This window comes from Vidua chalybeata, chromosome Z (assembly GCF_026979565.1).
Source record: "Vidua chalybeata isolate OUT-0048 chromosome Z, bVidCha1 merged haplotype, whole genome shotgun sequence".
NCBI lineage: Eukaryota > Metazoa > Chordata > Aves > Passeriformes > Viduidae > Vidua > Vidua chalybeata.
In genome coordinates, this window is record NC_071570.1 from 70,900,020 (window position 1) to 70,917,471 (window position 17,452).

The 17,452-nt window shown below is 42.0% G+C and overlaps 1 protein-coding gene across 1 annotated transcript in view; it reads left to right on the forward strand.

Moving 5' to 3' along the window:
- The first annotated feature begins 5,288 nt into the window (after window positions 1–5,288).
- The window catches only part of MAN2A1 (mannosidase alpha class 2A member 1), a 107,232-nt gene continuing 95,068 nt past the window's right edge, over window positions 5,289–17,452 (forward strand). The window contains exon 1 of the mRNA XM_053931908.1: window positions 5,289–5,943. Within this exon, the coding sequence (XP_053787883.1) occupies window positions 5,809–5,943 (135 nt within the window). The 5' untranslated portion in view covers window positions 5,289–5,808. The remainder of the gene's footprint in view (window positions 5,944–17,452) is intronic.

Here is a 17,452-nt window from a genome sequence, read left to right on the forward strand (position 1 = left end):
AAATAGAAACCACATATCCAGTAGTTCAGCAAAGAAAGAAAGCATTCTTTCACTTTGTAAAAATACATTGATAGATCGCATAATGACGAGATTCATCATGAATGAACAGCCTTGTCCAGTTATTTTTTTTTTTTTCGCTTTTTGGTATTTAACATTTTGATTTGAGCATTCTTTGTTACAGAATGGCATATTATTAATCTGTAATATCTTCAGGAAGCTTTCATAACACACATTTAGCCAGTCTTAACAACATGTGGCTTGTTACATATTACTTCTAAGATCTTTTAAGGTAACTTTCTGACTTTTGTCATGCCATGCTCAATAAATTAACACAAGTTGTGGAGCTCTCTGCCCCTTGGAATCCAGGTGATTCAACCCATCCAAGTTTTAGGCAGGACTGTTCAATTCAAAGTTCTCCAATTGAAAAGGGCTTTTCTACTGTTGGTGGGCAAGCTGGCCATCCATTAGGAAAAATTAATTCAGCACTCAAGGAAAACATCCTTTACACAGGTTAAGACATTTGGTTCATGAAAAAGCTTGGAAAATGTGTCAGCCCTTGGTGAGGGGGATCATACAGCTCTGAATGGATTGTAAGTATGGTTAGCACTGTTTGTAGAAACACAAAAGGTCTTCCATGGGTTTGAAAGAGAGATTTGTGAATTTTCACAGACATGCATTCTGCACTGTTTTATTATATGCTTTTGTAGTTTAGTGCAACAATAATAGATTAATATAATGATTGAGTTACTTAGACTATCAGGATAACAGAAGTAATTGATTGTCAGCTTCTGTGTTAACTTTCTGCATTCTGATTTTAAAAGAGAAGCCCCACACCACTTTTCCCTTTCTAAATGATGTACTGTTAAACAAAGACATTAACTAAACATACATTTAAAACAATGCACTCTAAATGCACCTGGAGAAAAGTTCTGTATGCAAAAGAATATATATATATATATGTGTATATATATATATATGTATTTAGGTGTATATATATCTATGTACAAGCACCGTATAAAAATCAAATTGCTGCAGCACTTCAGTTCTGAAAATGCAAGAAGCTTTGCTAATTGCCTGATACTCCACCCTATTATATAGTGTTTCAAGATCAATATACATCAGAATGTTTTAAAATGTACTTTAGGTTAATGCAGTCTAATTCTTAAGCCATGAGCATTTAACATTAAATTATATACAAAAAACAAGCAAGTAAATTCAATGTAGGTGAAAGCAATGTCTTATTTTCCTTCACTAGTTCCAAATACTTTAGGGAAGAATGACCTGGCTGCTTTGAAAGTGGATTGATTTTTGAAGTCTGGAACCTTATACCTTCAATAAATGCAAAGACTGGCAAGTATTGCAGCATGATACTAATAGTAGGCAATGAGGCACTGCTAAACAATTTCCTGGTTGATTTTTCATTTGTATTTAAATAAAAATGATTGATCTGACATTGAGGAAGCATCAAAATTAAGTGTTTTTAATATTACATCTTTGTCAAATGTAGGTTATTGAATCCAGAATTTGAAAAGCTACTGAAGCAGAAAACAAAAAAGGAGTGTATGCTCAGATGAGCTAGATTCCTTAAGAAAATGAAACTAAGAATTGTCTCTCCCTAGGTCCATTTGTATCAAATCAGATTCCTAAGAATATATATGCTTAGCATTGGTGAAAAAAGCAAACTAGGACAGGAAGGATCCAGTACAAGGGCAATGGAACTGATAAAGGGTCTGGAGCACAGGTCTGATAAGGAGCAGCTGGGGCATCTGGGGCTGTTCAGCCTGGAGAAAAGGAGGCTCAGGAGGGACCTTCTCATCCTTTTCAACTCCCTGTAAGGAGGTTGTGGCCAGATGGTGGCCAGTGTCTTCTCCCTGGCAAGTGACAGGACAAGAAAAAGCGTCCTCAATTGTGCCAGAGGTTTACATTGTATATAAAGGATAATTTCTTCCCTGAAATGGCAGTCAGGTGTTGGAACCGGCTGCCCAGGGAAGAGGTGGAATTGACTGTCTAGAAGTGTTCAAAAGGCCTGTGGATATAACATTTGTTCTCTTAGCCACATGACAACTGTGTGGTACACTCTGTCAGCCTAAAGATATGCCCTCTTGTCCTATCTTTATATGACCTTGTGAATAGTCCCTCTCCAACTCTCTTGTAGCCCCACTTTAGGTACTGGAAGGTGCTATAAGGTCTCCCTGGAGCCTTCTCCAGGCAGAACAGCACCACCTCTCTCAGCCTGACTTCATAAGTGAGATCTCCAGCCCTTTGTGGCCATCCCTTGACAGCTCCAGGAGGTCCATGTTCTTATGCTGGGGGTCCCAGCACTGAGTGCTCCAGGTGAGGTCTCATGATAGCTGAGCACAGGGGAAGAATCACCTCCTTAGACCTGCTGGCTACTCTTTCAGTGTAGTCCAGGACATGTTTGGCTTTCTGGGCAGCAAGTTCACATTGCTGGGTAATGACAAGCTTCTCATCCACCAACACTCCAAGTTCTTCCCAGAGCTGCTCTTAGTGAAGACATGTTGGCTGTCAGTCATCTCCTTATTTTCTATGTATCTTACCATAGTTTTGAGACGGGTCTGCTCTGTGATCTTGTTGGGTGCTGAGGTGACACTCACTGGCCTATAGTTCCCTGAGTCTTCCTTATTTCTCCTTTTAAAAATGATATTGATATTTCCCCTTTTGCAGTCATGGGAAGTCCATCTGACCATCATGACTTCTCAAATACAGTGGCTTAGCCTCTTTCTCCACCAGCTCCCTCAGGACCTGGGGATACATCTCATCAGAACCCATGGAATTGTGCACATCCAGTTTCCTTAGATGTTCTTGAATCTGATCTTCTCCTACAGTGGGTGGTTCTTCATTTTACATATCCCCGCCTTTGCCTACTGCGACTTGGGCAGGGAGGCTGGAGTCATTTGCCAATAAAGACTGAGGCAAAAAAGTCATGAAGTACCTCAGCTTTCTCTATGTCCCAGGTAGACATGCCTCTGGAGGTAGACAGGCCTCTGGAGAGGCCTCCACATTTTTCCTATTCTTTATTTTACCACTGATGTACCTATAGAAGCTTTTGTTTTTGCCCTTTTGTCCCTGGCTAACTTTAATACTAACAGTGCTTTATCTTCCCTAGCTGACCCCTGGTTACTCAGACTAGGTCTCCGTATTTCTCCTAGAATACCTGTCTTTACTTCCACCCTCTATAGGCTTCCTTTTAGTATTTGAGTTTCCAGAAACCCCTTGTTCATCCATGCAGGTCTCCTGTGGGCTTGCCTGACTTCCTTTCTGTTGGGATGCATTGCTTGGAAGAGGTGGTCCCTGACAATTAACCAGCTTCCCCATGCCCCTCTCCAGGGCTTTATCCCATGATAAAGCTGAACAGGCCAAGTCAGCTATCCTGAAGTTCATGGTAGTGGACTTGCTGTGCTCCCTCCTCATTGCCTGAAGCATCTTGGACTCCACCATTTCATGGTCATTGAAGGCCTTGAGCTTCACATTCCCCACCAGCCTGCTTCTTGTTGAGGTTGAGGTGCAAATAAGGTTCACCATAGCACCTCTCCTCACTGGCTCCTCTATGACTTTGAGAAGGAAGTATTCACCAAGGCATTCCAGGAACTCCTGGATTGCCTATGCTCTGCTGTGTTGTTCCTCCAACAGATGTTGGGCTGGTTGAAGCCCCCTGTGAGGACCAGGGCTTGTGAACATGAGGAGTCCCTCCTCTCTATCTGTTGAGGGACTCATCTCCTTGGTCTTCCTGGTCAGGCAGCCTGTTGCAGAACCCCTTTGTAATGTCACCTACCCCTGCCCTCCCTTTAATCCTGACCTATAAGTCTTTGGTTGGCTCCTCATCCATCCCCAGGTGGACTTGAATGCATTCCAATAGCACAAGACAGTTGTGTACACAGAGGCATTTAAGTTGCCCTCTCCACCACCAGAAGCTAACTTACAGGCCAGAGTGGCTGGAATTCTTTTGTGCTGCCCTTCAGGAGCTTTCTTACTGACCTGTCATCCCTTTCTAGGCTCTGAGAATCCCTTGTTGGCTGTGGCATCAAAATAGTAAGGGATGGACAGACTGAGGTTCCCCTCCCCTCAGCAATTACAGTAGCTCTTAACGTCCATACCCAGTGACTGCAGCAGTCCTTACTGCTCTTCAAAGATGGAATCCAACACTTCAATTTTTTGTCTAGTGGGAGAAATGGAAAATCATGAATAATCAAACTTTGAAATGTGTTCTCTAAGATATTAGAAAAAGCTCTAAACATGGGAAAACTTAGCAATGATACAAGCCTCTTGGCTCCTGCAAAGATCCACTGAAATATATTGGCCAAATTTTTGTGCACTATTACAGTTTTAACTATTGGAAACAGGTAGGGTAGGAAAGGGGACGATATTCTTGGCAAAAGAAAATAGTGATGCTAATACATACATCCTGATTTTAAGGCATAGGTGTATGTCTCAATGACAGTCATTTATAAAGAAGCACTCACAATGGTAGAACACGTTCCCAGGATATGCCTAATTCTCAGTGGCAGCAAATCCATCTCAAGTAGTTCCTTGAAATATTGGGTAGATGCAGACACTAGGGATGCACTTTTTCAGACCGAGCAGATTAAATCTGTAAAAATTAGGAGCTAGAAGCTACCAAACAGCGGGCACAACCTGAATGGCCTCCCATGAACCAGCCATTTCAGCTGTGACTCATTCCTGTAGGAACACGCGTTACTTTGCATGAAAGCACGGCGGAACATTCTACTTCTTCATACTAGAAAAGCCTGACCCAAGGTGGAGCTTCGCAGCGGCTCACAAACGTGCTAACGGGCAACAGCGATCCCACAGAGGAGGGGACGGGGGCTCTGCCGAACAACGCGGATGCCGGAGTCGCTCGAAACCGGAGGTCTCCCCACGCCCCACAATCCCTCTCCTCCAGTGCCCTGCCGCCGCGAGGCGCGGGCAGAACGGCGGAGTCCCCAGGCAGCCCTCCCTGCCTTCCTCTCGTTTCCTCCTCCAGCCTCCTCGCTTCCACGGCGGAGGCTGCCACACACCGACCGCCGACGGGGCGGCGGCAGCAGCGGGGACATCGGTGCGCGGCGCCTCCGAGCGGCCGCGGGGCAGTTCCCGCCGCGCCGAGCCGGGGGCGGGCAGCGGGGCTGCCCCTGCCTGCGGAGAACGGAGGGGCGGCGGCCGCGGCTCGCCCCGGGATTCGAACGCCGGGGCGGTGCGGCCGGCGGGGGCGGAGCCGCGCCCGTGACGCGGCGCTCCGGCGGCGGCGGCGGCGGGGCCGGCGGTGGCGGACGGGCGGGGGCTCTCTCGGCGCGGAGCTTGTGCGCTGCGGCCCCAAGAGCTCCGGCGGCGGCAGCAGCGGCGCTCCGGCCGGGGAAGGAGGTGCCAGACTCCGGCGTCGCGTGCGGACAACGAGGGGGAGCGGAGCGGCTGCTGAGGCGGCTGCAGGAGGAGGAGGAAGGGAGCGCGGAGCAGCGCCGCTTGGTCGGCCCGGCGGTGCTGCTCGCCTCCACTTCCCCGCTGGGCGCTCTCCTGCCCGCGAACTCGATCCGCTCCCGGAAACTCGGCTCTCTTCTCAGTCCCGCCGACGGGCTCTCGACACGGCTCTCGGCCCCGGCGAGGCGGGCGGGGGGCAACTTCTCGCACTTCTCCGGAGAAGGATTTGGGCCGCCCCGCTCCGGCGGCGGCAGCGCCTGCGGGCTCCGCGGCGGCGGCAGAACTTTCGCCTCCGATTGCCGGGCGGCGAGAGGGGCCCGGGTGCGCCGGTCGCGGCGGGAGCAGCGCGGCGGCGGCGCCGGCCCGGCAGCCGCGGAAATGAAGCTGAGCCGGCAGTTCACGGTGTTCGGTAGTGCGGTCTTCTGCGTGGTGATCTTCTCCCTGTACCTGATGCTGGACCGCGGCCACTTCGACCACCCGAAGAGCCCCCGGCGGGAGGGCACCTTCCCCAAGGTGAGCGGGGCGGCGGCCGGGGCGCGGCGGGCGGAGGTGGAGGGGAGAGCGGCCGTGCCGCCGCCACCGGCCCCTGGACGTGCCGCTGCCGGAGCGCCGAGGCGCGGCGGGGACGAGGCGCGGCGGCTGCGGGGCTGGCGGGGCGGGGGCCGAGCGGGACCGCCTGCGGGCGGCGCTGCCGCCGGCCCGGTGCGGGGCCGCGGCGGGAGCGGGCACAGCCGGGCGCGGGGTCTGGCGGGGCTCGCCCGGCGGGACGGGACGGGGCCGCGCTGCGGCTGTGGCGGCTCCGCGGGTGGTGGAGCGGGGTGCGGGGCGTGCGCGGGCAGGACGGGGAGAGCTGACAGCTCGGGACCTCAGCCGTGTCAACAACAGGTAGATTTAGAGAAATGCTGACTTGGTCGCTGCTTTCCTTTCCGCTGAGCCGTGCTTTGGAGCCGTAGGTAGCTGACCCGACTGCTCCTCATGGACGCAGTACTTCAGTTCTTCACTTTCCTGTGTTCACTGCGTGGCAGAGAAGTTTAAAAGCTGTGTGTCGTTCTAATAAGGAATGTTTGCCCCTGAGAAGAAACATGAATTTCAGAGAGGACGTGGTTTGCTGTGCAGAACGGCACAATACTGCTGGCTATACACAGCTGTGTGTTCTTACAGACAAAAAACCTAGCAAAACCCCACAACACAGAATACAAAGTTATAACCTAATTATGCTTGTACGGTACTTATTTTTTTTTTTTTTTAATTGGAAACAAACAGAATGAAAGTATATTTTAGTACTGGAATGAGACTTCAAGTGAATAAAAGAACTCTAAAAACTTAGTTAAAAAGTTCCTCTGTGTTAGAAACTCTTGTTTCATTCAATGCAAAAGTAATAATTGCTACAGTTTTTTAATAGTAAAGACAAAGGCTTTAAATGTAAAGACAGAGAGCAGATCTGTTCTGCATTTATTCTTTCACGTTGCAGTTCAGGGGTCAGCCTTCAGTTTTTGCAGGAAGGAACAGAACAAGAGGAAGAGAAGAGGAGCGAGACAAGGCTGGTTAGAGCAGTTGTGTCTGTTCAATGTGTAACTCTAACAGGAGGGTAATGCCACATGCCACTCTTGTAACAGCTAAGTACAAGTGCTGCTTTGGGGATATGGGCAGTATCTTATGTGAAGAAATCACTTAATGTATCATTATTCTGCCAACTGGGTTTAATACAGGTATGTATTAAAGTAATGAACAGGAAAACTCATCCATGGGTGTTGTTTTTTATTTTTAGTGTTAGATTTTGGGTTGAAATACTTGAGTGAACAAGGAAGATTTCTTACATGTGTTTTCTCTTCCATTGTCAGTGTCTTGCAGTTGTCTGTTCCTGTCCTACAGTGTAATCCTGGTCAGAGGTGTAACATGGTCTTACCTCTTGTGACCATGGGTTTGGTACCTTAATCTATTTTCAGACCTATTCATTCCAGGTGATGTAGTCAGCTAGAGACAAATTTTTCTCCTTTCATCCTTCTCCCTCCCCTTGGTCTTCTAGAACAGTCCTTCAGTGTTTACTCTTTTTGTCTTTTCCATGCCTGGATTTCTTTGAAGCTTCTGATTCTCACTGGAGAAACTTCTGCCTTTTACTGGTCCTTCCTTTGGGTAAAACCGTTACCTTTTCCTTTCTTACTGCTTTGTCTTTTGAGGAAGTTAAAGATGAAATTCAAATGTTTCACTTTGTTACAACTGTGAAACCTCTGACACCTAGTAAATGCTTTCAGAGTTTTATAACATCAGTTTGAAATAAATGCAAAAGATAAAGAGTGGAATAGAAGCCTCTAGAAATATATGAAAGAAACACTTTAATACTACTACCTCAGCTGACAAAAAGTTGTTTGTGTCAGTGCAGTGTTGCCAGAGCTCAAAGTACTCTTAAGTGAAACTAGCCACAGATGTAAAACCTTCAGGCTGTTTTTGGTTGAAAAAAACTATGGTAGCAGATTGTCAATTTAAGAATACATTTTCTTTTCTGATAACAAAGGTCAGAATTTTTTAGTTTTGGAAATGGTGTTAAGATTTTTTTTTTTCTTTCAGATGTTATTGGTTTGATTCACTTCATACCTCTCTGATTTGGCAATGTGCTTTGCTGTTTCTCTGTGCAGCTCTGGTTACAGCACACGTCACCTTTCATGTCCCGGAAGTTGCACATTGATTAGTTTGTTCTTTCTGACCTACGTGGCTTACAATTAGCTCACAGAAGTGGGTACTTCTGGAAGCAGTCCCTTGTTTAGCTTATAAGCATTTGCTATATAGTATTCTGTTTGAATTCTACCAGAACAAGAGATGGGATTTTTCAGCTGATAGTGCCTGTTTAGCTGTATTTACCTAAAGTGTCATGGTAACTAGTGCCAGTAGTAAAATAAGTTATTAGAACTGCTGCTCCATTTTCATTACCACATTTTTTCCAAAGCAAGGTGCCTTCTCTTTGCGTGGTCTCAAGGTAGGTTGCATCAGACTTAGTCCTCTTTTAGGCTTCTCAGTGTAGGGCAGTGGGGTCAAGAGAATGTCCTCACAGAACTTGCTTACTAGTTTGAGAGATCAGGACACAAACAAAAATGTCTTGCAGAAATAATTTGTGGACAAGAACTCCCATATGACAAGCCATATGTCTATGGATCAACATCCATAGACGTATGGCTTTATGTTCTCTTTGACCAAATATTTAAATGCTTTTTGCTGTGGTACTAAACAAAACCAGGCTTGGGACACAGCAGTAACTTTGTGTCTTTTTTTGGTGTTTGTGTTGCAAAAGCTGGCATCAGTAGTCAGTTTCACTGTGAGTTTTTGCCATGTCTATCTATGCTAGAGTGGCATCAAGGCAACTGTAATAAAACTTTAGTGAAAGTGATTTATAGCCTTGTCATCATTGGTGGTGCATTTAAATCTTAATAGCAGAAGATCTCTATGTTGCCATAGAATGGAAACCACTCTTAATTTGGGGAAAAATAGGTACCTATAATACGTGTAGATCAAGGCTTACTGACCTCTCCTCTGTAATTCCTGCAGGTATCTTTGTGAATCCTGCGTGTTTGTCAGGTGTACATTATTCTGGTGATGACTGTATCACAATTGTTATTTGAGCCTGTTCCTAGCCATGGGATGCTCCTGTCTCAGGTCACATATCAGAATATGGTGAGCCCTAGTGTCTTGTCTCAAGGCTAGGAAGTATGTTACAACATTGTGCAGAGATGAGCTCAAGGTCCAGGGAGAGCCTTAGGTGCATTTTTAGGTTATTATAGTAGCAGTTGTCTGTACACATCATTGGGTAAGATTCTTCTAATTTAATATAGTGGAAAAAGGGTTGAGTGTATTGTTTTTGATAGCAATAATACAATATTCTTTTGGAAATCTTGTGTGACTGAAGAGTTGAGAAAGTTTCAAAGAGATATTTAGTTCTATGACATTGCTTGTGCAGCAAGTGTCATGTATGAGGTGTGGGCTAAATTGATAACTACTAATTGAAAGCCACATTCAAATCAAGTCTGAGAAGACATCCATAAGCAGCTTACCTTATAGAACTTGTGTTATTGTATACAGATTAATAACAAATACTGATAAACCCATATGAATATATTCTGGATTTTGGACTCACATGGAAGAATAAAATAGTGTAGAGGCTTTGTGGGCTGTTTATTTTGATTCTAGAGTCTCACCAAAGCATGCATGGCACACACTAGAAGTCCACTTAAAAAAAAGGTGGAGGGTTTGTTTGTAATAGTGTCTTACATCAGAAATATATGCTCGTTATGTAGTCTTATGATGAAAGTTAATTTTGAGTGAATTTTATGGCTAAGCAAGGGGCAAACAGCCCCAATGATCACATTGAATCATCCTCTGTCACTACCTGACAGGTAATGCTTTGAACTTGAGCTTTTTCCTCTAAATATTTTTTTCACAAGATTTGGTTTAGCTTTTATAGGACAATATCTCTGCACTGTGTTAAATGTTGTTTGTGGAAATACATGTTTGAAAGTCAAGACTGCTATGATTTTGGTCGGTAAATGGACCAGCACCAAGGAGTGCTTCATTTTGCCTTTATTCTTTTATTTTAACTTTATTAAAAGGCAAAGCAGAAACACACAGCAACTACCATGCTTACCATTTTCTTACTCCTAAACAACTGTTACTTTAATAAGATTTCCTTGCCCCCTCTGTGTTTTTTCCCCACCTCTCTCTTTGACCACCATTATTTGAAGCATGCTCTCATCTCATGTGTGTTAACTGCTTTTATGAACTTAGCAACTGCACTGCATCAAAGAGAGGTGATCAAGTACAGTAGTTGGCTTGATTTTTTTTTTTTCTTTTTTTGGTTCCTATGTCCTTCCAGCAAATCATTAAGTGTCCTGGCAGTTGGTACCGCTAAAGGTTCTTGTTGGATTCTTGCTTTCAAGACATCTACACAATGCATCAGATACTCCAGCATAAATATCACAAGTGGTGGTTTTTCCTGTATGGGATATTATTTCATCTGAGTTAGCCAATAATTTGACAGTAGTACCACTTGGCCAAAATAGGAATCACAATAGGGCGGAGCAGTAGTGGCAGGAGATTAGGACCAAATACATGGCAGAAACACCAGAGTTCTTTGATCTGTGTGGTGAGCTTTGCTCCAGGGCTCTGTTGAAGTAGCCTCTCCCCTACTGTAAGGCAACTCTGCCTTCTGTCAGCTCTGAGTCCCCACTGGGCTGTGGGCTTGGTAGATGCCATGCCCCACAGATACACACCTCTTCCAGCTACAGCTTTGCTGCATACCGTGCCATAGTGAAGTACCTGAAATCAATTAGTCACGTGCAGTATGAATACATGTGTTTTGATGCTGCATGTTCTTAGTAACTAGTGTGTTTTCATGAGCTCATTTGGGAGCTTTCTGACCTTTGTTATACAACAAGGAACAGGACTTCTGTTTGTCAAAGTATTGGAAGCAGCTTGGTTAGGTATTTTAGGAAATGTTAGTCTGTCTAAAATGTGAATAGTGGTAATTAAGGTTGTGCATCATTTTGAAGTACTCATTTTTTTAACCTCTGAGCACTGAAAAACTGTGGGCACAGTGACTTTTACTAGCATTTGTATGAGTTTTACATCAGAGGAGATTGAGAGCTGAGTGAAGAAATCCACGGAAGGAATCAATTTTTCTGGTTTGAAACATGTTGACTTATTTAAAAACAAAAAAATCCTATTAACAACACTTAGTAACTTCACAATCTAAAAGCCTTTGAATGTCATGGAAATGATCCTGAGTGCAAATATTGAAAATCTAGGATTACTTCTGCTGAGTTTCTAGTACTTTGCAAAGGAGGAGCAGCTGCCTTTGTGAACATAATTACAGGTCAGTGACAATTCTTTGTTTTCCTAATGTTCACAGAATGTGTTTGTTTTTGTTGCTTGCACATTGTGTGTAGAGTTCTGGCTAAGCAGCAGTCAAGCAGAAGCTATTAGCCTCCTTCAATTATAGTCTTTAAATCTGGTGAAATGTTGAGCAAAATGTATTTTACAGAATACATAGTCTACAAAACAGTAACTCTTAACTATAATTGAGCACATCCTTCTGCTACCTAGAGTCATTGCCTAATTTAACTATATAAACTGAACAGAGGGAGGTTTTCTAGTTTGTTCTTACTTTAGCTTTTCTTGGTCTAACACATTAAGTTTTGACTTGTTCGAATGACAATAACAATTATTAAAGTTCCTACTCTTAATGGCAGATAAGTTGTTCTTCACTTTTGTACTGCTAGACATTAAAATAAACATTCAGCATAGGGTAGGGAGGAGAATCAGCAAGGAGATGAACACAAAATGTCTCAGTTACAGTAGTAGTGAATGTTTTTCAGTTTAATTGCCTTTAAACTGAGTATTTATAGATTTCTTTTTCCTTGCCTTCAGGTCACTGATGATGGTGTCAAAACTAGTCCCAAACAGCATGCCTTATATTTGTCTCTGTACATGCCGTGAAACCTAAGTCCAGTGTAATAGTACTTTAAACATTCTCGTTATTGCTGCCTCTGGTGATAAAGCAAAATGTGAAAGTCTATCAACTTCTTTAAGTCTATTTGTCAGGCTGTTGAATCTTTGTATCAGAAATTTATCATTTGAACAGACTTTTGTAGTTATTTAATTCAGAAGATTTCCAGTACCTCTGTAAAGTGAGCTTTCTTAGAACAGTACTTTAACGGTAGGAAATTACTAACAAGGTTTCTTATGTTCTTTTCGTTGTCACAAATGCACATAAGCCCTCTGCACAGATCAGCAAAGCCTTCAAACCTTGATTTGTCCTTTAATTGATACATTGTATGCTTGTTTTTTGTTCTGTATCCTGTCTCGCAAAGAGAATACGTGCTGAAACAGTGTACTCTAATATTAAGCTTTGATGGTACATTGGGTTGTATTTTTATCTTTTACCTGCTTGTTTTTTCTGTGCAGGAGGTTAACATTTAATTGCATATTTAGTATGTTCTGTTCACTGTACAGTTCTCTGATAGTGAACAAAGAATGCCTCCTGCTGTTACCATCTTGATAAGCTGGCATCTCATCAGAGTTTATATCAAGATTTTGGCAAAGATAGCTCATGATTTCTAGAGATGTACCTGGATAGTCACTGGCAAAACTGGTACAGAAAACTGTTATGATGACTGCCATTCGGTGCAGCCAGAAAATGAGACTTTGACTCCAGCTTCCTCATTGCTTACTGTAGCGAATGTGTATAGGCAATGACCTCAAATTACACATCCTTTGGAGAGCTCTGTCCATTGTGGTGCTCCATTTTCTACACCACAGTTCTTTGGTACACCAGAGCCTCTAATGCAGGACACTGACAGCTCCTTTGTGGTCTCCTTTTTCTTTGTGTGGGTGAGAAAGGGAATGGGTTCTGGCTTGTTTTGATCCCAGCACTCGGTGCTTGCTGGCTGAGTCTGGATGCAAATAACCAAATTCCAGCTGACATAACATCAGAAGTCTCTAATCTGGATTTTTCCTCTGCCTACCTGTTTCTATGAGATCTCATCTGTGGCCCTGTCCTAATCCCTCTTCAATTATTTGAGCTAGATGTCTTTTTACTGATGTAGTGATCACTACTTGTCTGTTGAAAGCCACTGCATTTTAGAGTTTTCATTTTCACTCAGAAAATGGAAATTCCAACTAGCATCTTTTCTGCATTGTACAGTGTTTAGACAGGAGAAACTGAACACTCTCTACTTCCTCAGAATGAAACACATTGAACTATCATTGCGTTACTGGGCTTCCCTCCACGTGTTGGGTGTCACTGTGCCCCTTTCTGGAGAGTCCTTGCTGCAAATCAGACTGGTGTCAAGAGTAAACAGAGAAGCACAAGCAGAGGGCAGTGGGAAAGCAGACTGCTCTGGAGGATTTGGGGCATGAAAACTGCTGAAGGGTTTAGAGTGACTGAAGCATGAGCTGTTTGTGTAGCTGATTCATGTGTTGATAGTGGCAGGTTTCTCAGGCAGCTAACAGGTGTGTGGACACTTCTTGTTCCAGATGGAAGGAAGGTGTGTGGATCTGTGTTGTCTTCACAGAAGGCAAGAAAATTGAGAAAATTTTGTTGGTTAAGTCCAATCCTGTGTAATCACAGGGGTGGTGAACAGGTGTGCTGCTCATGTGATGCCATTCTCCTACCAAAGCAGCTGTAGCTACTTTTGGTAGATTTATTGGCACTTTGCACTTCTTGTAGGAGTGCTTCCTATGCTGTGAAGTAACAGGGATTGGCTTTATTGCTTTTTAAAAAAAAAAAAAATATTTACACATTCATCAATATATAAAGACAGAGGGAAATGAAAGAAAGAAAGAAACTTACACCAGAGTTATTAGAAACTTTTTAACTGGTTGTGTAGGCCAGTGAGTGATCCACATTACTTTTAGTTTCCTTATGCTAAAACAAGTATGTAGATTAACAGAGCATCCTTTAGTGCTGTTCACTTGTATTAGGATATACTTTGTGTATCTCCAATTTTTGGTGCAGTTAGGCATTTCTCAAAGTCTTGGATCAAGGTTACTTCTTTTCTGAGAAGACTTGATGTTGTGAAGTCAGGGATAGTTTTGCTAACATTTGTGACTTGTGTACCTACTAAAGTTTTGCTATTCAGTGTCTACAAAGCCATGCAGAACCGAACATTTCAGACAGAATTTGTTAATGTAAAATTGGTACATCTCAGCTCAGATTAAAAAAAATCAAAAAATCTCCCTGCTAACCCTCTAATGTGTGGAAAAAATTGAAATTTTAATTTAAAAGAATACAGTTGGAGTATGGTTTTAGTAACAGCGAGGATCTCTGTGTTTTGTCTTTTAATGAGACCTATTTACCGTTCCCTGTAACATGCTTCTAAATTGTTTTTCTGGTAAGACAAGGTCTATTACTAGCAATTAATAAGATTAAACAGCTTTAGAGTAACTTCAGTTTAGTACTGTTTGGCCTTGATATTTGAAGTCAGTTACCTTCCTTTAAAAATGTTGAAATGGAATTTATTTTCATCTGTTAAATTAATTGTTTTGAAGAGTTTGCAGTGTTTTCCATATTCAGCTCATATTTTAAAATGATTTTACTATTGAACAGGCACTATCTATTTAAAATTAATAAGAAGAAAAGGTGAATGCACAATGAAAATAGACCTAGCTTTTGCATAATTGGGATCCATGTGAAATTTTCACCTTGAGAATGGATTCCTGACATTAATTATTTTCATACTGAATGAAGGCTGGGATCAATTTCTAGTCTCAGACACTGTTGTTTCTTAAAGTTAATTCTCATGGATCTGACATTTCACAACAAAAAGCAAAAACATTTTGATGATCTCAAACATTTGAGATCCTGCAGTTTTAACTCAGGTATTGCATGAGGTCTTGGTTACGTGTTCTTAACCATAGTTTTCTATTTCATTCTATTCTATTTCTATTGCATGTTTTGCATTCAAGTTGAGTTGGCACATGGCATGTTTAAAACCTTTGGAAGAGAGGCATGATGTATCTCTCAGTCTCCAGAAAAGAAAGCAGACTTTTCTGTATTAGTGCCCTCTGTTAGGTTGCACAGTGGGAGGTCTTCATAAGAATTTCTTTCTCCAAATAACAAAAGATCTACCCCCAAAGTTAAAGTAACATGCTTTAACAGACTTCTGAAAGTAAGTGTCCTAGGTAGGCTGAAATCTTGCAGTTTACAAATTAGTGCTGGGTGTATGTAGCAACATATGAAGTTGTTGATGTTTGAAGGTCATTTGGTAAAAAATTGCTATTTGTAGAGGAGAACTTGGTTTACAAAGAAAAATATTTTGTCACATAATAAACAGTAAACTGGTAGAATTGTTATAGATTTTTCAAGGTTTAACATATAATAAGTTAAATGAAAGGTATGTCTTAAAGATATGAGATATGAAATGACCTCCAAATTTGGAGGAAGTTTATATCTGTCTTCTAGAGACTGACATTATATGCTGGTGGAGGGATCAATCAAACATGTATTCTATGAGGTTTTTATGTATTTCCTTTTTGGTTTTTTCCACTGTGTCTATTGTTGTCCTGGAAGGGCATATAATTGGCTAGATTATATAAACCAGATTGGTGGTGTGTTCTGTGACCACGTAATTCACAGGCTATTGCTAAGCAATGTGAAACTCTTATTGTGGAAGAAGGTGTAAAACATTTCTACAGCATACATGAATGAGAATAAAAATTTAAAACATTTGTCTGATTTTACGGTTGTAGAGACAGTGTCAGTAGTGGTGGGATAGGTGTGAGCAGGGCTTTAGCTGCTTGCACACTTGATAACTCGGAACTGTAGTCATATGCAGTGAAGCCGGGAATGATTTGTATGGATGGCAGCTGTACTGTGACTTCCTAGGAATCTGAAGGTCAGAGCCTCTGTTGGGCAGCCTGTAAAGCCCCTATCTAAGTATTGTTTTATATATGTTATTTTTAGATTGACTGGCATAATAGGCTATTAGGCTTTGTGTAGAAAAGCCTTTCTTACTTTCAAAACATTACAGGTATTTCAAGGGGAAAACACTAATTTTACATAGAAATATGTACATTATCTTTAACATAGCATTTGAAAGTTTTTAGTCTGATTGTTTCTTTGGTGCCACCAGGTGGCATAGGACTACAGTCTGTTTATTTTTTTTTTCTTTCTTTCCAGTATTCCATCATCTGCATATTGATTTCTTCTTGTTTTCAGTTCATCAGTTTTATAAATTTCTAGGATTTGTCTTTAAACTGTTGGGATTTTACGATGTTGCTCCTGCATCTCATTTAGCTTAATCTGGTTCTGTCATCAAAATATATTTCTGTCTTTTTTGGAAACAGTAGCTGTCTGCCTGTGTTGCATTTTAAAATCTGTTACTGTTTTCAGGATGTATTAATCTCAGAAACAGAAATAACAAGCAGTGGATCAGCGCCTTTCACAGCCCATAAAACACAGAGACAAACCAGTAGCATTAAAGAAATACTAATACTAATACTGTCTGAAAATTACGAAGAACTTCCATAAAGGTAGAATTATAGTAATGACAGTTTAGAATCCAAAAACATGATTGGTAACTCTTGGTAAAGATTTGGTTTTATTTTATTTTATTTTATTTTTCCTGAGGACTTTGCAAAGCCAAGAGAATTTGAAAGAATGTACACATCAATTTAGAAAGGAGACCTAATCCTTTGCAAACCACAGTTGCTGAAGAGAAAAAGGCGAATATTTCAAGTATTTTGCTGTTGAAAGGGAAAAAAGTGTCATGTACCGATGTTGTTTCTAATATTATACTACACTCCTAAGAAAATAAGGCAGTGGTGCTGGGAAAAAGTCATTAAAATCATAAGTCACAGAGTAGCTGTGTACTGAATCAATGGTATTTGTGTTGAATGTAGTGGTAAAATGTAGATGCCTGAAACTGAAGCAGGTTTTGCTGTTATGACAGCTGCTTGCAAAAATATCTAATTATGTGTTGTATATTTTCGTATCTGATTTCAATGTTAATAATAGAAAGTGACTGGGTTTTTTTTTTTATTTTTTTCTTATCTTGTCACTTCTTGTTACATTAAAGTAATTTGGAGGAAATAAATAAATTTCTGTACTTGATGAAGGATATCCCTAAGGTCATATTAAATAATCTGGCCTTTTGATTCTGTAAAAGCTAGCACTTTCATGCCTGATAAGAAGCATCCCTCAAATAATTTGGAAGGAGTGGCTAGTACATGAGAGTGTGGTAGCATTTTGGGATGTCTTGATTGGCTGTGCTCCCTCCTGCATTCCAACAATACAGTGATTAGATACTATTAAATTGCTTTGTGGGATCTGTCTTTTCCTTCCAAGTTGCACTGGAAGATGTGTTGACTTCTTTCAATTCACACTGGTGTTGTTCTGCAGCCTTCCTCTTGTGGAGCTCTCTAGAATATCTAGAAAATCCTGTTGTTTGGCAATTGGAGATGACCTTCTGACTGAAAATGCCATTAGCTTGATCTCTCTTTTACAGGATTTTCTTGATTGTAATAGTCCAATTATACA